Source organism: Asterias amurensis, chromosome 1 (assembly GCF_032118995.1).
Source record: "Asterias amurensis chromosome 1, ASM3211899v1".
Taxonomy (NCBI): domain Eukaryota; kingdom Metazoa; phylum Echinodermata; class Asteroidea; order Forcipulatida; family Asteriidae; genus Asterias; species Asterias amurensis.
The window spans coordinates 16,900,613-16,923,901 of record NC_092648.1 but is presented as its reverse complement, the minus strand read 5'-3'; the positions used below and the strand labels follow the sequence as shown (position 1 = coordinate 16,923,901).

The 23,289-nt window shown below is 38.5% G+C and overlaps 1 protein-coding gene across 2 annotated transcripts in view; it reads right to left on the bottom strand.

Moving 5' to 3' along the window:
- Positions 1 to 23,171, bottom strand: part of LOC139947930 (tyrosine-protein phosphatase non-receptor type 21-like) — a 32,132-nt gene extending 8,961 nt beyond the window's left edge. Inside the window, exons 1-12 of one of the 2 annotated variants that reach the window (XM_071945800.1) lie at positions 22,692 to 23,171; positions 21,502 to 21,870; positions 16,685 to 16,854; positions 10,323 to 10,420; positions 9,186 to 9,256; positions 6,714 to 6,872; positions 5,264 to 5,352; positions 4,621 to 4,788; positions 3,640 to 3,812; positions 1,376 to 3,285; positions 988 to 1,137; positions 217 to 414 (exon numbers count right to left, since the gene is read on the bottom strand). In XM_071945800.1, the coding sequence (XP_071801901.1) occupies positions 217 to 414; positions 988 to 1,137; positions 1,376 to 3,285; positions 3,640 to 3,812; positions 4,621 to 4,788; positions 5,264 to 5,352; positions 6,714 to 6,872; positions 9,186 to 9,256; positions 10,323 to 10,420; positions 16,685 to 16,854; positions 21,502 to 21,675 (3,360 nt within the window). In that variant the 5' untranslated portion in view covers positions 21,676 to 21,870; positions 22,692 to 23,171. The remainder of the gene's footprint in view (positions 1 to 216; positions 415 to 987; positions 1,138 to 1,375; positions 3,286 to 3,639; positions 3,813 to 4,620; positions 4,789 to 5,263; positions 5,353 to 6,713; positions 6,873 to 9,185; positions 9,257 to 10,322; positions 10,421 to 16,684; positions 16,855 to 21,501; positions 21,871 to 22,691) is intronic. The other variant, XM_071945810.1, reaches the window with a different exon arrangement.
- Positions 23,172 to 23,289: the final 118 nt, after the last annotated feature.

Here is a 23,289-nt window from a genome sequence, read left to right as displayed (position 1 = left end):
GTAGTCGAGACCAGGAAGTCCGAGACTGACACTATGACCAAGACCAAGGCCTATTCATTTTCGACTGAGACCACCCCCCCTTCCAAAACAAAGACCAGACCCCACAAAACCGAGACCAAGGTATCCGAGACCCAGGCAACATAAAAAGGCCCGGAGACGTTATCGAGATTGAGTCTCAAGACTTGAAACACTGCAAGCTGCCAAATAGAAACTCACCTCTACTTTAGTCAGCATAGCAATGACGTTGATTCCTTTCTCCCACACCATACGCCACCAGTCTTTGACTGTATTCTCCATGGGTCCTTGGGCAGCTACATAATGACAGGTCTCTCTTGCGATGGAGATCTTGATGTTGGATGCATTGATGTAGCCGGTACTGTTATCATGCATAGGGGCCAGCTCTATTCTCTTGTCCTGAAGATCAAAGTTAACACATGATTTGCGTTATTTCAATGAAGATAAAAACTTGAGAAACTTGATATGCAGTTTACAAACATCCTTCAATACAGGTTATTATACAAACGCAATTTAGAGATGCAACAATGGAACAGGGCTCACATTTGAGGGGGAAATTTACAAAGATCACAGGGCTTGTAGCTTATACCTTTTACCAGCAGAATTTATTTTATAAGACCGAAATCTAAAAGAGAAAGACTATACACTTTTGTTTTTATTTGGACAAGTGTAAACAGACACAATATCTCATTTGTCTTGTTGGTCATACTTTGATACTTAAAACAATTACAAGATATTTATCAGAATCAAAGTCAAAGTTTAAAATCAAAGTTGTTACACAGTGAGTTATTATTATTCAAGTGAAAACATGACTGCTGGACTTGTTGGATCGCAAGTTTACTGGCTTGGTGGTAAATTCACTGACCCTATGCCTTCAGTGTAATGTGTAATGGTCCCCGAGGGTAAACTAATATCTGCAATTTGCAACCAAATTTTGGCCAGTTCATTGCTACAAAAAAGAAATAATATTACCTCATATGGCAGGACGTCTTTGAAGCGATTCCTAACTTCGTTATCGGGTAGCTGGGCAGTGTAGAAGATAGCACCTGGTCTCCTCTTAGGAATCAGCTCATACTCTGTGAATACCTGACCATCCCTGAGATGCTCCTCAAGAATCTTCCTCTGAATTCAAAGACAAACAAGGAATTAGAAGAAGACAATTTGTTTGGAACTCGTCAGGGCTCTTTGCTAAGCAAATATTAGGAATAAATTGAGTGGGACACCGGTCACAACTATGTAAACTTGATTTAATTTTGGCTGGTGACTTGTTTCTATTAGGCAATATTTTTTTGTGCTTAGCCAGTTTTTGTGCTTACAGGCTTTATGAAATTGGGCCCTGTTCAGAGAGGAATCTACTCACCCTTGCATCTCTGGGATGTTTTGGATTGTCGTAATCATCATCTTCTTTCTCTCCAGGCCTGACTAGTGTTAACCCACTCATCGCTGCCAGCTTCAGAGGTCCCATATACTCATTCTTTTCTTTCTCTTTCACTACGGTACCATGGGAACTCTCCTCGGGTTCCGACTCCTGGGATGTACTGTACCCACTGGTGACCTGGGCACCTTGATCGGGGCTGGTGTGCACAGATTGAGATGCATCTGACGATTCGCCATCGCTGCGTTTACCTAAATGACTTGGCGACAGATAAACAGGAGAGGTAGGTGGGGGTCCTGTCAGGTTAGTCTCGACGATGCCAGAGTCTCTTTTACTGGCTTGCATTTTGGATGCATCAACCAAGTTGGCCTTGTCTATGTGTTGCATAGCAAATTGGCTAGCATTGATTTCTTGCATTTCTGGGCTGAGCGGGGATGGACTTTGCTGGAGTAGGCCCTCACCGTTTGGTATGGAATTCACACCGAGGGAATTTGGGCGCCTGCGTTCAACGGGTCCAAAGCTTGATGCATAGGTTACAATAGAGTCTTCAGGCACGGCGGTTTGAGTACTGACATACATTTCCTTGCTATGACCTGGTAGTTTGAATTGACGTGGTGGACTGCCGACACTATTAGGCGATATATTGGAATCTATGTCGCTAGTGTCAGCAAATTCACTCGGAGGACGCATCAGTGGAATATGGAAATCTTTCAATTGCTTGGGACTCTGAACCTGAGGGTCCACTGTGTAAGTTCCATCGGGTAAGAATACATTGCCCTGGTCTTCATATCCAACTGGGACCTGTAAGATAGGGACTTCGGTGGGGCTCGTGCTCCCAGAGTTATGCATGACAAGATTTGCCGGAGCACCGTGTTGCGAGGAAGAAGGGAATGCATGTTGACCCATGTACATGTTCATGTCATAATCCTGCGGTCTTGGAAGCTCACCACTCAGGTGCAGGTTCTGGAAAGCTTCCATGGGTAGTGACTGTGTCAAGTCAATGTTTCCACTTGAGGTGCTCATGTTGGAAGAGCTCATTCCTGGGTGTACTTCGTGGACGGGGTGAATTAACATATGCTGCAGCCGTCTGCTGACCAGATCGGGGCTGCTGCTGCTCACTTGATAGTTTTGCCAGTTTTGACGTGCAAGGTCTGGTGTGCTCGTACTGCCGCGCGGGTACGGAGGTGGAGGTCTAAATTTGTTTTTGAGTAACTTGGCCGCTATGTATTCTTCTGTCGTCTGCAGGTGGGAGGTGAGTTCGGGCACACTGTACGTGTGGATGATTGCTGCATGATGGTTCCCTGGTTCGTACATCATGTGGTGCAACGGTGCCGATTCTAAAAAGTGTGCTGGATTACTGTTTGGCAAGCCGTTGTAGCTCAACCGATACTGTTGCCTGTATTGATTACCGTGCGTTTGACTGCGTTGACGCAGCTCTGGTTGTTGGTACAACCGACTGTCCATCATGTCCATGTGACCGTACCCACTGACTACTCCTAAGTTTCCCATGCTAGAGCTCTGATCATGATTCATCATGATGATATGCTGTCCATGCACGTTGGGGTTGTAATCAGGACTGGGCCGGTACGCAGGCAGGGCGGCTTGTAGCTTGGCCTTGAGCAGTTCATTCCCAGCAAGGCTGAGATTGGAAGATGTGGGGGACACTTGCATCGGGAGGACATGATTAGCAGAGTTCACACTGTAGATGCTACCGTTGTGATTGGTCACTCTTAGGTTGCCGTTAGCAAAAGCATGGTCAGCGGTAGGTGGTCTCTCGAGGCTCAGCTGTGACATGGTGAACTGACCGTGTCCATCTTGAGCCCATTGGTGGTCCAGACTGAGTTGAGACTGGCTGAAAGCTTGACCGTCAGTTGCGACTGTTTGATGAATTGATTCTGTCAACATCAACAACAAAATAAGCACACTTAAATCAAATTGGGCAAAATGTCTCTCAGTGCAGATTGTACATATTAAGAAACCATACAAACCCCTACAGGTGGTGTTGTAAATAAAAATTGTGGATACTTTTGTAGGGGTTTAATGGTCATTTAAAGGAAAATTAATTGGTGGAAATCCCTCTAAACCGATTTCTTTGCAATTTACATCAGATAGCTTTTTTTCACAAAAAAGAAGGAAACTTTACAAATGAAGTTAATTGAACAAAAACTGAAAACAATTTAAGATTATTCAAGATGATTTTGCACTGAAAATCCTATCATTTGAAGTCCTAAATTATAGAGAATTCCTACCATCAGAAGAGACATCTTTGAGGTTGGTATTGACGTGATCATTGAGCTCAGAATGTCTGAGTAGGGTTGGTCTTCTCTCTATAGATCCACCTCGGTACGAGCTATTGGTGATCAGTTTCCTCTTGTTATCAAACCCCGAGTTGCCATCGAGCGACACCTCCATGGCAGCAGGTCTGTTGAAGAAATGATAAAAGGGTTTCGGGTATAAAACAAAAGGTATAGAATTCCACTCCACAAACTTCTAAACACACAGTAAACTATTATTTTGTTTGTCTTTTATGAGAAATCGCCTAACATCACAAGGCCACGATGACCACTTCGCGGTGAGGGCTCCACTTTTATTAATTTGGGCTACCGACTCAAATCAACCGTCACCAGGGGGGCACAATGCCAGCTACTCCTGGGGCTGAAACAGGGTTACCCCTTCACAATCTGTAAAGATGTAGGTATGGGTATCATCCACTAGGAGCCTGGCTGGTAGAGCAGAATGCACTACCTTCCCAACTTTTTATGAAGTCAGAACTGACTCCGCGGCAGTACAGTTAATTACGATCCTATAAGCTAAAGTAGTAGTCCAGTTTAATTTCTATACCATCCACCCTGGTAATAGTTTAAAAAAGCAGGACAGTTCTTTTCAGAACTGAGAAGTCTCCCGAACCTCCGTTTATCTACTCCGCGGCAGTAGAATAAAGCAAGACAGTTCCCTAAGAACAACTCTACCTGGCAAGTAGATACACACATTGTGTTACCGCAAACCAAATATACATTGATACCTCACCATGCAATGCCTCAAATCCTATAGAAGCAGTTATGGTTAAGTGCCTTGCTTCAAGGGCACAAGTGCTATGACCGGGATTCGAACCCAAACTCTGCCAATCATAAACACCAGAGCTGCTGACAACATCAGAGCTTGGGTCCAGTGAGCTAGACCATTTGGACACGACACGCCACAAAAGTACTAGTTGATTGTGTGCGACTTACTTGGTGTTGGCGAGACACATCTTGTAGAATTGCTGTTGCATCTTGCACATTCTCCAGACGTACTTGGCCGCCTCTGCATCCTCCACCTGGAACTGGAGTGTTTCCTCATTGTGTGTCTCTATGCCAAACAGACGCTTGTTATGGACCATGTTAACGATGTCACTCCACCTAGACACAAGAATGAAAAGTCGTTTACCTTTCACTTCATCACTTGAAAAATTTCTTATTTAAATTATAGGATTTGAAACTTAGCATGGTGGCAGTATAATCAGGTGAGGTTTGCGGTGTCACCGTGTGAAAATCTCTTTTGAGTAGTGTTAGTACACACGTTTTCTCACTGTCCTTGAGAAATAGAAACAAGTGCAGATTTATCTTTGTAAAAAAAGGATTTTTTTCAAAGTTCCAACAAATCTCTGAGGACATGTGATATAAACTTTGTCAGTTTAAGGTATGGGAGGAAAGAATTGTTTGCTTGGAAACAGTCATCTTTCTTCATCAATAATTATAATGGCTGGAAAATAGTCGTCTTTCTTCATCAATAATTAAATTTTTTGAAAATGCTGACTTGATTCTCATTTGATAGTCGAAGGTGCTGCACTCATCATTAAACATAACACTCTCTTTGGCCCCTACATGTACTTACTTGAATGTTACTGTTGGCTGACCGTTCAGATGTTTGACGAAGATGCCGATGGAGGAAGCTCCAAGAAATAGCTCATTACCCATCTCATCCTGGATGCAGAGAGAAATGGAAGCTTTAGTCATAGTTAACATCTTCACATAGGATTGTAATCATGTTAAGTTTATTGTTAAATGTTAATCAAATGCAAACGTTGGGAAACCTGTCATTCATCCATACTACCTCTGGCGAACGCTGAGAAAAAGAAACCTAAGGAAAAATCATTGCTATCGAGGAGATGCTCCTTAACAAGATGAAAAAACACCTCTACATATTTTATACTCTGAACTTTACATATGCAACCTTTGAACTGTACATATTCAACCTTTGAACTTTACAGATTCAACCTTTGAACTGTACATATTCAACCTTTGAACTTTACATATGCAACCTTTGAACTGTACATATTCAACCTTTGAACTTTACAGATTCAACCTTTGAACTGTACATATTCAACCTTTGAACTTTACAGATTCAACCTTTGAACTGTAAAAACCTGTTTTGGAATCCTTGTTATTACATCAGGGTATTAACATTCCCCATGTCTGCCAGTATCACACGGTGGATTAACGCACAAGACTTGGTGCTTCAAAGGGGTATTAATCCAAGTGCTGTAGATACCAAAGTTATGAATAAATCACATCAGCAGTGGCATAATGCAATGTAGCTTACAGAGGTCAGAGGGTATCCACTATTGAACTGTACAGCAGAAAAATTCCACATAAAGAGGTTATACATTTGACCTTGAAATAGTTGGGGGAGATATTGGGCTTTTCTTATCACGAAGCCAGACATAAACCTATCAATGTCATTGACCTTTATCACTCCAAGAAGAAAAAAAACCTTGCAGGAGTCAACAAAACCTAAAAAGTCAAATATCGTTTAACAAATTCCTGAAAGAGATAAATGACCAGTTTCAAGATTACAGACAGGACCATAACAAAATTGTTCTTAATTCACAGGAGTCAACCAGACCAAAAAAGTCACAAATCGTAATAAAGAAATTCCTGAGTGATAAATTACTAGTTTCAAGATCACAAACAGATCAAAACAAAGTTGTTCTTAATTCCCAGCAGTCAACAAGACCAGAAAAAAACAAATATCGTTAACAAATTCCTGAAAGATAAATGACCAATTTTTCTATCACAAACAGAAAAAAAAGTGTTCTTAAATCGCAGGAGTCAACAAGACCGTAAAAAGTCAAACATTGTTAACTAATTCCTGAGAGATATATTACCAGTATCATGATCAAATTTTGTCATCTTCTAATTCCCAGGAGTCAACAAAACCGAAAAAGTCAAATATCATTAACAAATTCCTAAGAGATAAATGACCAGTTTCATGATCACAAACAAATAAGAGAAAATGCAAACACATATTTTTTCTTAGATAATTTGTCTCTTCCTGTTTTTACCTTAGCGGGATAGTTCTCCTGGCCATAGCCTTCTAGTTGTGATGCCTCGGTGATGTAAGCCAACTCGGCGGTGTCGGGTGAAATTCCTGCATGATTAGAGAACGTATTGATCACCTCTTGTATCAAGTCGCACAAGATCTCAGAGTCTGGAGTCATGTTCTGATGGTAAAGGATTGATATCATGGTTAGCATAATCTGTCTTTTCCGGTTCTAAAACATTTTCCACAAACAAATATGAAAACCTTCACAAAACACCACCCACACTACGGTTTTCTTTTGACTACAAAACCATCCAAAATGGATGCCACTAGTCCGTCTGTCTAGTCTATTCACTCCACTGCAAGAGGAAAGCCTCTTCACTAATTCTCCATTTCACTCTATCCTGCGCTGTCTGTTGTTGCCAAGCAATGCCCCTATGTACTTGATTGATCTATCCATCTTCTGTTTTGTCTCCCTTTTTTCCCCAGTTGTTTTGAGTCCACTAGTAGTTCCCTTTAATTGACTGTAACTTTGATGCCAATATTTTGCAACTGTTTTTATCAGCTATCGGAGTCTGGATTCACAACATACAAGGAAAGGAAGGTGATTGGTTGAATTTCTGTTTCCAGGTCGGTGCGGAAGGATTGAAGGCAGCCATGGGGATTACAGGTGCTAAAAGGAACCCACCTGTCTGATTGATTATAACTAGCTTCAGATTTAATACTTGGAAATGGCAATACGAAAAAGGAAATGGGCAAATGAGTTGCAGGCACCTTCAAGTCTCACATCTAGTATTCAATACATACGTGTACAGCTACATGAGCACTGTACATGTACATCAATGTATAGTACAGGGTTGATATTTAGTTCTTGGGGGGAAAGTAGGAACATTTTATCAAGTACACGGGCTCAAATAGGCTTAAAAACACATTTCAGGCTTCTTTATTATCCAGAAGTTGTTTGTTTTTTCAGTTACTTCTATACATGTACATACCTCCTTAATTTATGTGGAAATTACGACACAAAATGGAAAATTTACGGTATGACCAGTGTACATCAATGTATAGTACAGGGTTGATATTTAGTTCTTGGGGGGAAAGTAGGAACATTTTATCAAGTACACGGGCTCAAATAGGCTTAAAAACACATTTCAGGCTTCTTTATTATCCAGAAGTTGTTTGTTTTTTCAGTTACTTCTATACATGTACATACCTCCTTAATTTATGTGGAAATTACGACACAAAATGGAAAATTTACGGTATGACCAGTGTAGTATCTTGCCTGCCAGACATGCCCTGGAATGTGGAACAAGGTCACTCTCCTTGTAAACATATATAGGTTATTTTGTCTATAGTGACAATGTGTACTACATGTACGTGTACCATGGAGGCAAAATTAGAATTCTACCTCCAGGCAAAATTAGAATTCTACCTCCAGGCAAAATTAGAATTTTACCTCCATGTGTATGTTGTTGTTTTGAAAGGAAACATTTTTTTTCATCTTCAACATGTGGGTTGTTATGCATGCAGAGTCATACATTAACATGCAAAATTTGCAAATAGTCTGTAAAAATATCATACATGTACTTCCACATTTAACACTGTAAACTCAGTCACATGTTTGAGTATTTACGTACATACTTTGGTTTACAATGTGCTGTACATTTCTCTCTAATGTTATAAATTCTTATTTCCTGGTCAGACACTTGTGGATTTAAAAGGGAGGTACTCTTTGAAACTCACGGTTGTATAACATTCCTTTCATAAGAACAGAAACGCACCAATGCGTAAAATAATTTCATGCCTGACTCATTTCTCGGACCTAAATCAAATAGACATGTCCAATACAGTGAACTCATGCAGTGGCATGATCAAAGTCTTGATTCAGAGAAACACACTGAAAGTGAAAGTTCCTTGAATTGTACACACACATAAACATGTGATTTGAAACTGTCAGGGGAAAAACTCATTACAGATGAAAATACAGGTAGTCAGGCCCAAAGTGCTACTTGTTCACTTTATGGCGATAATGCCCTCCCACTTGAGGTAATAAACCATATGTCAGCAACAATGGTAAAGATGTAAATTTCAGGTGAAATACTTTGACCATATGTTGTTATATAGAGTTAATAAAAATTTACATCACGTTTATGTACTGGTATCGGGAAATGCAAATCATACATTAATGCATTAAACTTTTACGCACCAGCCCACCACGTAAGGCAGGGTCAAATCACAGGGTTCAGTGATTTAGTCTTTTTTTAACCACATGTGCTGTTTTAAAATACAGGTAGACCAAGATAAAACACTTCACTGAAATAGCCCCCCTCCAAAACAAACTTTTTAAATCCATGCAGTAAATGGAGGTCTTTACCATTCATGGTGTCCAGACTGAATTATCTGCTCTTTCAGTCTGCAATCGTCTTAAAACCTTTGTAAAAAGACAGCTTAATCTAGGACCATTTTACATAAGGAGAAAATGAGTTAAAACTACCTTTGGAAGAAGAACAAACTCATGAAGGAACTCCACGTTATGACGCTGTGCATCAAAGTCTCCAAACTCAGCTGCAAAAAATATAAAAAATCACAAGAAGATGCAATAATCACTTAATAAATAAAAACACTCAATAAATGACCAATGACTTCTCTACCTCCATGAAATGATCAATCATGGGTTATTCTGCACAATGTTGTAGCCAGTCAGTGGAACGTACATCTTAAAGGCACTGGACATTATTGGACGTTACTAAAACAAAAAAACTTACTTGGTAACGAGCAATGGAGAGCTGTTGATAATGATAGTTAAAAAATTGTGAGAAACGGCTCCCTCTGAAGTAACATAGTTTTTGAGAAAAAGGGGTTATTTCTCACTCAAATGTTAAAAAGAACTTTTTAGGCATCTAAAAGCACACAAATTTGTGCAACAAGGGTGTTTTTTCTGTCATTATATTCTTGCAACTTTGATGACCAATTGAGTTAAATTTGTCAGAGATTTGTTATTTTATGCATTTTAAATAAACCAAGTGAGAATACTGGTCTTTGACAATTACCAATAGTGTCCAGTCCCTTTAATGTCTGGCTTCTCCTTACATATCAGGCTTATAAACCTTGGCTAGACCTGAAGGTGAGACCTTGCATATCAGGCTTATAATGTCAAGTCAGGCTTATAATGTGTGGGGCTGTGGGGTGAAGAGTTGATTTCAAGCCTATATATTAAAATCTTGGTTCAACTACATACATTAAATTCACACATGCTAGCCTTTTGGTTATTAATGATATAATACAGGTTCTTACAACAGTACTCAACCCCTTCCATGGCCAAACAGCCTCACTGGAAAATAATGACATTTTAAGAAAATCAAGTAGGGACTATCGAGAAAAGCTGTTTCGCCATTACACAGGATAAAGTGTAAAAAGATGCAGAGATAGGCCCAGTTATATATTTTCATCCATACATCGTATGTATTTGAAACGGGGAAAAAAAAAAAAACGCTTTCACTGTTCCCCCGAATAATATTATAAGAAACCAAAATTGTTCATGGAAGGGCCGCACTGTTGCATGTATTTTTATACACATTCATCAGGAGACATTTCAGCCCCAAACTCTACGACTCATAAGTGTGTTTCATACCTTGAACAGCATAGCTAGCGAGGAGGACTGCTTGCTCGGGACTACACGGCAGTATACCTTCAATTATATCACTTTTGAGTTGCAGAAAATACAGGTACCTGGAACAAAGATAAAATATGACGGAAAATAATTTAAAGTACATATATATTAATCAGCAAATTGCGTTGGCAGACCATAAACTGAGAAGTACATGTATATGTAAATAGTACTACCAGTGATAACAATTATTTTTGCTTGATACTTACAAGCATATCCTACAAAGTAAATTTGTCTAGCAGAAGATTACAGCTTAGTACCATTAAAGGGAGAGTAGGTGGCCCCCTATATATTTGGTAGTAATTACTCCAAAAATTAATGACCACAAAAACAAACCTGGTAGCTGTTGGTAATTATGTTAACATTTTGAGAAATATGATTCCCTTCTAAGGAATGCGATTTAAGAGAAATTGCTTTAAAACAAATTTCAATCTGAGAAATGTATATTTTCACACAATGTTGTTCTCAGATTGTGTATTACAATTAGAGATTTTTTTTCCTGCGTGAGTGGACATATAACCACTCCAGATTTTTGGCAAAGGCTAAAAATGTTACCACTTATAAATGAACTGACATTTTCCTGTTAGTTGTTGATTAAATGATTAAAAATTTGAAACGGTTCCAAAAAACAAAGGTACATGTATACTGTGAATAAAAATGTAATAATTAGTAACAATAACAATAGTTATTGTAAAGTGTACAAATCCATTAACAAGGCGCTCTGGGCGTTAACACAGTCATCAGAGAGAACAAAGGAAACAAGGCAAAAAATGCATTGATTTATATAAATATTAAATTTTTCACCTTTTCTTGTATTCCCAAATAAATAACCTTTTCTTGTATTCCCAAATAAATAACGTCAATAGGCGTATGCACACTTCATTTTTTGTTCATTATAATATGGCTAAGTGTACCTTTACATCATTAGCAGCAGGGCATGTGTTTTTAACAAAGCACCGATTGTGTTTCCCAACTGTCTAATATACTAATCTGTATTGGCAGCTCAATAAATCCCAGAGAATCGCACAAATTATGCAGAAGCCGTAAACTGTTAATACTTGGCTGGATTGACGTCAGCTGATAGGCCTTACAATAGATGTATCTGAAGAGATCGCGATAATACATGTAATGTACAACTACTGTACAAGAACAAACATGTGAATTTACAGCTAGTGCTTTTACCACCATAATTTCCCTATCTGTTTACTGCTCTTAGCTCTAGTATGTTTTTAAAAATATCTCTGTATTTGAATTGTTTCGTTTTTAAAAAGTATTGATCAATATTGCACTACTGATGCAATTTTTATTGTTCTATGTGTACAACAACTTGAAATATTTTTCTCACAAAAGAATTACACAATGTGTACATTATGTGTGTTTTCTAAAAACTCTTAGATCAAAAATAGTTTTGAGGTGTTGAGATCATTTCATTAACTATTTGTTACCATATATATGCACTCAAACAGTAAATTGATGAGCATATTCAGAAACAATTCAGTACAATAATGCAGGTTTTATCTATGATTAAGCTTGATTACAAGCTAATGTACCTGTGTTTATAATTGTAAAAAGTATTTATTGTGGAGAAACTAAGCAGATAAGGTGTGTTTGTAAACAGTGTAGCGAGCCACCATTTCTGACAACACTTTAACAACGCATGCATGCATGACAAACATGTTTTTTACATGTATGCCATCTATCCAACAGAAACACACATTCTTCTGTTTCAATCGATCTCAATCCATTGCCCAGAAGCAAGTTACAAAGATGGAATCCCAGATCCATTATATAGTTAAGATTCCAGACTACACAACAGACATTCTTGTAAAATGCAGGTGTGTAAGAAAATCAGTGTGGGAAAATGGCACACTGTCGACTGTCGTGGATAAAATAATACACAAAGTTTGACTGCAAATACTTTTAACACTACATTGAATATCATTGTCCTTTATAAATGCATGCTTGCAATTAAATTGTATTTGCAATGAAATGTTAATATGAATACCTTACAGGTGTACATGTGTGTACGTGTTCATCGCAATGAGTGTCAATATTGATGTCAAAATCAATAATGTATTTCCACTTGCAAACATACATGTACAGTGTGCATACTGTACTCAGAAAAACACAATCAAACATTTACTTTACATCAATTTGGACACGGCCTTCAAGGTAATTTCCTTATTTTATTAGCAATGATTGTTCCCAACAAAACACATGAATATTAATAATGATCCTTTTTCTACATTTCACATGTAGCCTATAATGTGTGCATTTCAAAAATTGTAAATAGAATCCATCCATTTTTTACTAGTACAGCAAAGGTGTATCCTGCAGAATCAGGGAGTTTGGGAGCAATGATTGTAGCAATGATTTGTTCCCAACAAAACATATTTAAACATTAATTATGAAAATTTGTGTCTGTACTTTACAGCCTTTTAATAGAATCCATCCATTTTTCTGTACACACCAGCACTAGGCATATCCTGCGGAATCAGTGAAAAATGCTTGGGAGCAATAATAATCCATTAACCCCAAAGAACCACCTGCTCCTACCCCATGTTATTGGACTCCATCAAGAGTGTCACTTTGGTCAATGTTTAAAGGAACACGTTGCCTTGGATCGGTCGAGTTGGTCTTTGAAAAGCGTTTGTAACCGTTTTTTATAAAATGCATATGGGTAGAAAGATGTTGTAAAAGTAGAATACAATGATCCACACAAACATGCCTCGAAATTGCGTGGTTTTCCTTTTACCTTGTCGACTAACACGTCGGCCATTTATGGGGGTCAACATTTTGACTCCCATAAATGGCCGACCATGTTAGTTCGCACAGTAGAAGGAAAACCACGCAGTTTCGAGGCAAACTTGTGTGGATCATTGTATTCTACTTTTAAAACATCTTTCCAACCATATGCATTTTATAAAAAACGGTTACAAACGCTTTTGTTTTGACCAACTCGTCCGATCCAAGGCAACGTGTTCCTTTAATGTGCCAAGTCCAAGGTCACTCTCATCAGGGGGTAATGTAAGTCACTCCTGCATCCAGAAAAACACCTTGGTATTGCCTTTTTTGTATTCTAGGGTAGGGTTAGGAACACGAACATTACGTACACTAGAGATAGGCCTACAGCAAACTCCTATGGTGCTACAACCATGACAACCACACACATAACAAGACGTGCACAACTGGTGTACTTAACACACTGTACAGTGTACAAAATATTCTCATATTCAACGCATTGCTTGGATTAAGTGTAGCCATTACGCAACCTGGAATATGAGGCCGTGACCGAAACGGCAATTTTTGATACAAAGCTATGGCTAGACCAGCGCGTTCGCTGTAGGTAGACGTGGTCGATCTAGCCATAGCTGTAGCCGAAGTCGCCGTTTTGGACAAAGCCTTAACTGCACACTGAAAGACATTTTCCACCATGTTTAAAGATGGAAATTCTGATACAAACTTGTTAACAAAACAAGCTGATATTTGAGTTTAACATTTTGGGTTGTTAATCAAAACATTAACAGGAAAAGTAGTATATTTGTAATAATAAGAGAATGCAATTTGCTACATGTACATGTAGGTAAAAGAAATGAGATCCATGTACAAAAACATGTTTTTTCGTCAAAATGTGCACTCAATGAAGGCCTGCATGTCCAATGTACACAATGTACATGTATACAGTGTATATACAAACAAAAACATTCACATAGCAAATTCCTTTCTCTATGCCCAAGGAAATAAGAAACCTGTCCAGTACATCACAAGGCTGCCGTCTTCCATGAAATCAATGTTTGTAAAAGGGGCGTGCTGTGCAGACTCGTGCTGTAGCAGTTTCTTAGAAGCTGATCAATGAATCATTCACAACATGTTCATAATTTATTCCGACCTGAAGTGTATTCCCTACAAGAAATTTGCTCATTTTTTAAAATGTTTTTTTTTCTCCTAAATCCATTTTGATAAGAAGAAAAGAATCCAAAACCATACAAACTCCGAAGGTAAAAACCCAATCAATTATAAATAACTGATGAATTTGAAAATTAGTTTCTTTTTCCTGGGTTTAACCTCAATAATCTAGAGTTCATTCAAAGTGGCAAGAGATCAATTCCCTTTCAGTGGGCAGGTACCTCTCCAAAACGAAAGCAAACCCAAACTGGGTGGAAACCACAAGCATGTATGTAAAGTACACAGACTGTGTTTCGCAACTTGTCGGTTTGGTTACTCAATGTTGTTCAGATTTTGTCAAAGATTTCTAAAGAAATAACTAGAAAATCATTATTGCGGAATGTGTTTGTATTATAGTGGTATAATTTATTGATTTATTTGTTTATTTATTTTCTGTGGTTGTTTTTTCCAAGGGCATGCTTGTATCCGTGAAGTTTAAGAGTTCAACAAATATAATTGCAACGTCTATGAATGTGCAATAAATTTAAGATAACCGGATCACCGCACATATTCTGAAGAGGGTTAAAGATCAACAAGCACATTCCTTGTCTATTACGGTATGTAGACCTCAATGTTTAGGATTTACATTGTAACAAAACAAAAAATAAAAGTTCACAGATTTACAAATAACTTACAGGGTTTACAGAAAGTAATGGTAAAATTCTTCTCTTGAAATATTATTCCATGAAATGATTTACTTTTTGAGAAAACATTAAAACAATTATCAATTCTCGACAACGAGAATTACGTATTATAGCAGACACATGTCATGACACGGCGAAACGTGCGGAAACAAAGGTGGGTTTTCCTGTTATTTTCTCCCGACTCCGATGACCGATTGAGCCTAAATTTTCACAGGTTTGTTATTTTATGTTGTGATACACGAAGTGCGGGCCTTTGGACAATACTGTTTACCGAAAGTGTCCAATGGCTTTAAGTTTGAGTACATGTACATGTACCATAAACCCATGTTTGGGTAACAGAAAACAAGTGTTTGATAAAACTTTCTCAATACGTATTGTCCCATGTTCCTTCCTTTTGGGCTATTTATGTGGGGTAACTTTCCCACCAAACTCATGGAAAGTTAACATATAAATATATACAAATATATATTCAGATAACAAATATTAAACCATGGGGAAGGAAATAGATTCAATTAAATTAAACGTCGGTGTCTGCATACAAAAAATACTTATTTTGGTAACAAAATGCATCTAGCCACAAATTCAGCGAGTACTATCTTCGTCGGACTTGCAATATTTTAAATGCCGACAAAAGGTAAAACTGAAAAGATAATCGGAAATATATGTGTAAACCTCGGAAGTGAAATTTTTGGGCCAAACCATTGGGAAGGCAGGCGGGAGCAGCGAGCCGTGTCATTCTCACATGTCTGTGGCACAGCATGAGACATTCACTCTGCCCACACCATTGTCATCCCACACAAAAGCATGGTCCATATGGAAATACCTGCATAACAATGCCTAGTGTCATTGACAAGGGGCTGATGGAATTTGGAGGATGACAGCAAAACAAAAATGGCGGAGCTGGAAAGCACACACTGGGATCTCTAAGTACTGTGAAAAGTAATCTAGGAAAAGGCTCTCTAGCTAGATGGAACCTTTATTGATTTCCATGAGCTACTTGCTCTATACACTCTACATATCATATCATATCAAGTGTAATAAATCACTGATATAATGCTTCAAATTGGGCCCCTGTATTTGGAATATATTGTTTTAGTAAACACTGATCATGTGGTGTGGTAAACACAGAATTTATTCATTTTCAATACGGTCAATTCTACAGGACATGCCTGAAATTTTATCTTTGAGAGGGCAAGGCCATTTTCATTTTTACAAAGGGCACTATGGAAAGTCCATGAGGACATTGTGAAGGGGCACCAAGGCAAAGACAAGGGCAATGAAGGCCATGGCCTCCATCTTATTCCAGGCCCTTCTCAGGAAAGTAATGAAGGTCAAAATCGAATTTTATCGTAATAAATGTTTGTGCCTGCGGTTTCAAATCGAGGTAAACATTTTACTTAGTTAGTACAAGTAGTTTGATGTGACTAAGGCCCAATTTCATAGAGCTGCTAAGCACACAAATTTGCTTAAAGCATGAAATTTCTTCCTTGACAAAAACAGGATTACCAACCAAATTTCCATTTGTTGCTAATGCTTCTTACTAGTATTCAGCTGTTGTTTGCTTAAATCCTGAAAGACACATGAAGAATTTGGTTGGTAATCCTGTTTCTAACAAGGAAGAAATTTCATGCAAAGCAAATTATCGGCTTAGCAGCTCTATGAAATTGGGCCCTGTTCTTTTGCATTCTGAAAGATTTCTACTAATGCCAGTGTTTGGAAAGTTTATTTCTCTCTCACCTCGTGATCTCCTGTCTGAGTTGCTGAACATTGGAAGCGTAGAGCATGACGCAGAATCTAAGGATGGGGTCTTGGCAGTTTTTCTCAAGTTGCTTCTTGAGTGGCTTCTCAAGGTCTACCCATCGCAGCTTGTATCCCTTGTTGATGTACTGGAGCCCAAAGTACATGGTCTAAGAGTTTGGAGAATATAAAAAAGTACAGAAGGAAAATGAACAATCAATAAAATGAACATTCCATCACTATCAATCAGTGCCAGAACAAGGGTATGGTCTTAATATAGTAATAACTCTTTACGTCAAACCTACATTAACAAAGTGATGTTGACACCACCTGGTCAAGATGCTGGTACAATGTGCAGTAGGGCCTACTTTTGTTAAAACTGAACACTCATTTAGACTACAGAAATTTCATTTATTATAAAACAAGGAGTAAGCAAAGAAAAATTGGCTGATTTCCAACTTCTGTGACCTGTTCATTATGTGATCTCTACATGATAGTACAAACTGAGTTAACCAGTGAGCCCTATGTTGGTTGATGGTCCTCTAAATAATTATTATATTATAGCTGTATAACACAATGAAATGCAGAGAACAAAAAGTTTGAAAGTATCGCCAACTCCTAAATATAAAACATTTGCAAAACATTAATGGTTTCCAAGGCTAAACGTGAATTGTAACATTTTATATGAGGAACAACACAATCAAAAAGACATCCAAGCCGTGATTAAATACTGATCATGTTGCCTATCATCATTAAAAGCGTGTATTTTCTTTTGTAAACAAAACCATATGACAATCTCAAAGTCCAATTTCTCACTTGTGTCCATAATGCACATATTTTCTCAGAGATAAAACTATGAACCACGCATGATAAAATTTACCACTTTATTTCATGACCTCGAAAAACAAAACCCAACCACTGGTGAGTACCAGCAGACAAGAATTAGGAGGGCTGGCCCACAAATCATACTTGGTATAGGGATGATGATGTGTGCATGATGTGTGTGAGTACTCTGGATAGGGCAAGGTCACACAATTCAACCTGTAAAGTTATGCCAGATATGTTGGGTACAGGACCTGGTCAAGCCTGGGTCAATGTCACTATGACAGGAATTTAGCACTGCTTTTCAAAGTGTTAAAACCACAACTATGTGTATCCATGGAGTAAGGGTGTATTGTTTGAATGCTTGTTTGAAAAATGTTGTAATTTCATTTAAGTCATCATCGAAGACCATAAGAGATGAGGTTTGGCATAATAATAACAACCAATTCATAGCGCATTTCACAATAACCGTATCAATGACTTTACATTAGTGCCCTGGTCATTGGGCCAATAACATCCCTTTTTAATGTTTCTCAGCTCCCTTGGGAGTATACAACCTGGGCAACCGTTTAAATCGCTCCAAAGGATTTTTCATTCAAAATATCAACCTCTACTCTCGCAGGTACCCATTTATACCCCTGGGTGAAGAGAAGCAATTAGAGTAAAGTATCTTGCTCAAGGACACAAGCGTCACAACCGGGATTCGAACCCACACTCTGGTGACTTAGCACCAGAACTTGAGTTAGATGCTCTTAACCACTCGGCCATGACACTCTACGGCATGGCATGGTGAAATTACAATAAGCTCTTGTACAATGTAGTGATCCCTTTTTTGTAGTGGTGCTGGCTCTTGATTTGAATTGTATGATGATGACACTAGGGCAGGTTGTGGATACATTGAGAACCATCTACACTGTATATAAATGTAAAATTGGCTTTTGTCTCAGAGCCAACACCTTTTCAGAACGTGACTATTACTTGTGTGTCCTCATAATGTAGGAACCACTATAGATTAACTAAACTCTCATTAATTTTTCAAATTGATCATCAGTCACTACTGTACAAGACACACAGTGGGTTTTTTTTCCAGAGAGATGTGGCACAGCTTTCAAACTCAATTAGCATTTTTGAACCACAAATATTCCATTTGAGAAATGAAATCTGAGTGTCTCCAAGGAACTCAGTCACTCAATCTGACAGACACTGCTAAGAAAAAAAAAATGCAAATTTTCTGAGAGAAGGCTCCACCACTTACACTCCTCAGCCAAACACCATTCTTTTCTGTAAAAGCTCCTACATCTTGACAGGATGTTTGTATGAGTTGGCCATCAGGTGTCAGCTGAGGTCACAATAAAAACATAAACAAGAAACCAGGCAGATTGGAATGGTGCTGCTTTTTACAATGTGATGTTGTACATTATTGTAAAAAAAAAAAAGTGTACTTCATGCATCATTGGCAACAAGTCTAGAATTTCATCTTACGTAGTAGCTCCCCTGGTGAAGAGTAGCTGTGAACATCTTTCACAGTCTTTGAGCACCTCCCCTAGAGAATGTTCTCTTATAAATATAAAGATCAGTAAGATCGCTTTTGGAAGCGTCAAAAAATGATAAGGTGTCAGGTGGTTCAAAATACAACAAATTCCATCTGAAATTGCTTACTGTGTCTTCATCTTTTAAAACATGATTCTCAATTGCCACTTGGAAACCCCAAAAGAAAACAGTATCTTCGGCCTCACACATTGCTAGGGTGCTTGCTGGTGAAATTCAAGCCTCTCAGAGAGGCTGTGTGTCGCACTGCATACATTACAAGACCATGTATGATAGCAGACATTGGATACGTTGACATTCAGGTTCAGGCACATTCACCGAATGTCAAAGTAGCGGATGATGAATGACTGGACTGAGATTGAGAATCTGCCAAGAAATCTATTCCCGTCTCAGTGTCGCCTTGTTTTGCCTTACATGGGAGTCAAATCATGAACTCTTTCATCTGCAAAATTGCTTCTGCCAATCATGCGCATCAGAGAATTTGATTTAATTATAATTGTCAGTTTTCTAATTCTGAGACAGAACGTTTCAAAATTTGTTCACATTTTCAATTTGAAAACAAAGTTTATGCACATTTCCACAAGGCACAGTTCTTTTTTTCCCCTACGCAATCAAGAAAGTGTTACGGTCTACTGGCCAGTGGTGCATGGGTCTAATTAAAACACCTACATCATTGTTGTACAATCAACAATTACAATTTGTGCCCCTCAAAACCACCCACAACGTATCATCGTGTGTGGACAGTGACAGCAATTGCAACACAAACTGACAAAGTCTACCTAAGCTTATTTCCAATAGTTAAGAACATTCTTAAAGGATTAGGAATTTACATTAATTAGAAAAAGTTGTTGTATTCACACCCCACATGCCTAATTTGTTGTACAGTAATTACTTGGAATGTCCCATCTCAGGAACTTAGAATGTACAAACCGTAATGACTCAGCAAACCCAAGTTTGTAAATTTATAGCCGCAATATTATTGAGACTGTAAATCCTTACAGACATGACCTTAGATGAACTGTACCTCCTGCCTAGCTAGCCAGACATGACATACTGCAGCGGGAATTTCAGTCTTTCCACATCATGGTCTTCTAGTTACAAGAGAAGACTAAACCAAGAAGGGGCTTACGTGCAATTTATGATAAAAAGCTAACAGGACTTTCATACAGGCTTATGAAAATTAACTTGGAGAGTCCTAAAAATGTTAGTAAGTCACTTTTGTTAGCTTGCTTTGTATTGTTTGTGTTGACGTTACTGATTTACAAGCACACCTCTGGTTTACCCCCACCCCACAAACAAACTTAAAGTGCACTATATTATATGGAAATTCAGATGAACTTTTTGTGAAGAACAAATTTGTTACAGATTTTTTAGACCTCTGAGAATTGATTGTGGTTACTTGTGACAGAATGATCACATCAACAGGTTTGACAAGGTCAGGGTAGCACTCTACTTTTTTAGCCATTTTAATAACATGAAGCTTCTGGTGTACCAGGTTACTGTACATTTTGCAAAGTGCCATTGAAACAGTGGGACAAATTCCAACTAAATAGTTTGGGGAAATTTAAAACTGCTTTCCAGAGTTTAATAGCACAACAACAATGGGCTGGGAACTCTACGTTTGAGTGGATGTACTGACTCCTACAAAATGTGTATATTTGGGACCAGATATGTTCATGATGACAGGGCATTATGGTCAATCTGCGTATGGGAAAACACTACATCTTAAATGATTGCTGTCATCGGATGCTCATTGTTACGATAATATAGGCTGCTGTGTTCATTTCATTAAAAATTTCTTAATTCCTAATAATTCAGAAAAGGTAAGATTAGAGATCATATAGGTACCGGTTGTATGCATCTTTCCCAATGCAGTGAGAAGGTACTTTGTACACATCATAATTTTAGGAACAATGTTTTCTTTTCTCATGTTTCATAATTCAGTTACTGTTTGAACCCTCGGAGCATAAAACCGAGCACCCATTCAGGCTACTCCCTACATGTATGTCATGCCAGAACATTTGTGTCACTTCATTTAAGTCCGGTTCATACTTCCTGCGAATGCGAAGCTAATGTTGACGTCATAAATTCACAACGAATAATTCGCAGCAGTTCAACTCTGCTCAACTCACTTGCGAATACCGCTGCGAAAGGAGGGTTCCTGCCTTCAAATTCACGTCAAATTCCCATTCGCATGAAGTATAAACCGTGCTTTACAGGGTGGGTTATTTTTGTGTCAAAGTATGGATCAGGAGCCAACCTACAATGTTATTTGCCCAACCAGCATCAAAAACAAGGCCCGTTTATGTGGATTGTCGCTGTACATCATGATATGAAGGCAACAAAAAAAGGTTCCTGCTTGTTGGATAAGGGATTCAGGGAAATGCCAAGTAAATATGCCAAGTTAACATGCCAAGTAGTAGACGAGGTATGGGTTGGAAACATACCTCTTCAAGTTGTAATCGCTGAGCAATAGTATCCAAACAGTCTTGTCCCAGACTCTCTGGTGTGAGCGTCAACTCAAGCAGTGTATTATCCAGTAGCTGTATACGAGCAACGTAGGAGTTTTTGCTCGTCACGTTGTAACGGCGAGTCTTCTTCAAACGTAATCCAAAAGGCATTTTGACTGAATGTCCTCCCGAACGAGGGTTACAGCAAAATGAGATCCCTTTCACTTTGTATCAGACCGTTTCCTTCTTCAAAATCTACTTAAAAAGTTTGGAGAAACATGTTGCGATGCTCAAAGGTGCGGACATAGCGCGTATAATTCCAATAAGTGTGAACTCCTACATTTCTGTGTGATCCTTTTCAAGCACCTGAAAAGAAAAAGTAGAATTTGAATTCAATGTTTCAAATAGTGGTTTGAATTTTAAACAAATCTACAATTATCAAACACGGTATTGTTGACTAGCGTCTGATGGAGACAGATCACGATTTACACTATAGTCTATAGTTTATAAATGAATACGGTCAGTGAACACCTGATTGATAGGAAAAAAACAAACACTATTTCAAAACAAATTACTTGGGTTTTCATCATCAAAATATGAAGGATTTTTCAAAAGTTCTAGTATTAATAAGGAAGCTGTTGACAGAATGATACTGTAGCTGTGTTGCTTTAACATGTTTATCCTTTGATAAACCTTATGATGAAGCATGGAGGAAGGGATGAAGGAAGACATCCCCAATTGATTTCTGCAACGGTTTGTCCAGATGCATCTTCTCACAAGAACACATGAAAGGTGAAACAGGAAACACATCACATTCACAGTAACAACAATAAAAACTGTTCTTCACTTTCAAGAGAAGCGGGATGATATTCCACTTCCTTCCAGGGGGAGACAGTTCTCCTTCACTACCTCCATGATTCAACCATCAACACAAGCTAACTACATCCAACATGCACTTGAATTACTGACAAACCCTGTAAAAATGCTTGAAGATAAACACAAACCACAATTACCGTTGCACTGAAAAATGTGAAATCAGTTATTTCCTCGTTGTTGTTGACCGAACGTCCAGTTTTCCCCGAAGAGAAAAAAAAATAATGATGCACACACAACTCCAAAACTAGATTTAGATGACATCACCTTAAAACCACGAATAAATCATTTATTCTACAGCTAACAATAATCACCTCCTCCGTAGCATCCACTCAGATGAATTACATAAAAAGTGTGATAAAATCCACAGGTACTGCTAACGCTCAGCTACGGAACTAACCACCATTTTCCAGATTCCACACGCCCTGGTACCACGGTAACACTCGACCGCCTGATGCCCCTAGCCTCTCGCCTCGTTTGCCGGTGGTTGTTGGTGAGCGTCTATGCTGGCTGTACGGTTGCGTGTGTACAACGTCGTAGCTTGAGTGCGAGGTCGTTCATGTGTCTTTTTTTCTGCTGTCTGGATATTGTACGATTTATACACGCATGTGATGTACTGACTGTTTGATTACCTTCAGAACACTTCACACACAAAAATAGCCTACTTCCGCCGGAACTAGTTCACATAATTGATCGGGCCAATCGGCTGAAATAACTTCCTTAAAACCATCAGGTAATTCAATTAATGATTTTTTGCGAAGAATATGAAAGATGTTAGCAAATTTACTGTTGAGATTCGGTCTTGGCGTTCACATAAACTTTTGCTAACTGAGCTACAGGTGTATTCCTCCGCACACGATGTGATGATGATAGATTTTGAGGAATTTCAGCAATGTGGTCATTACGGGAACC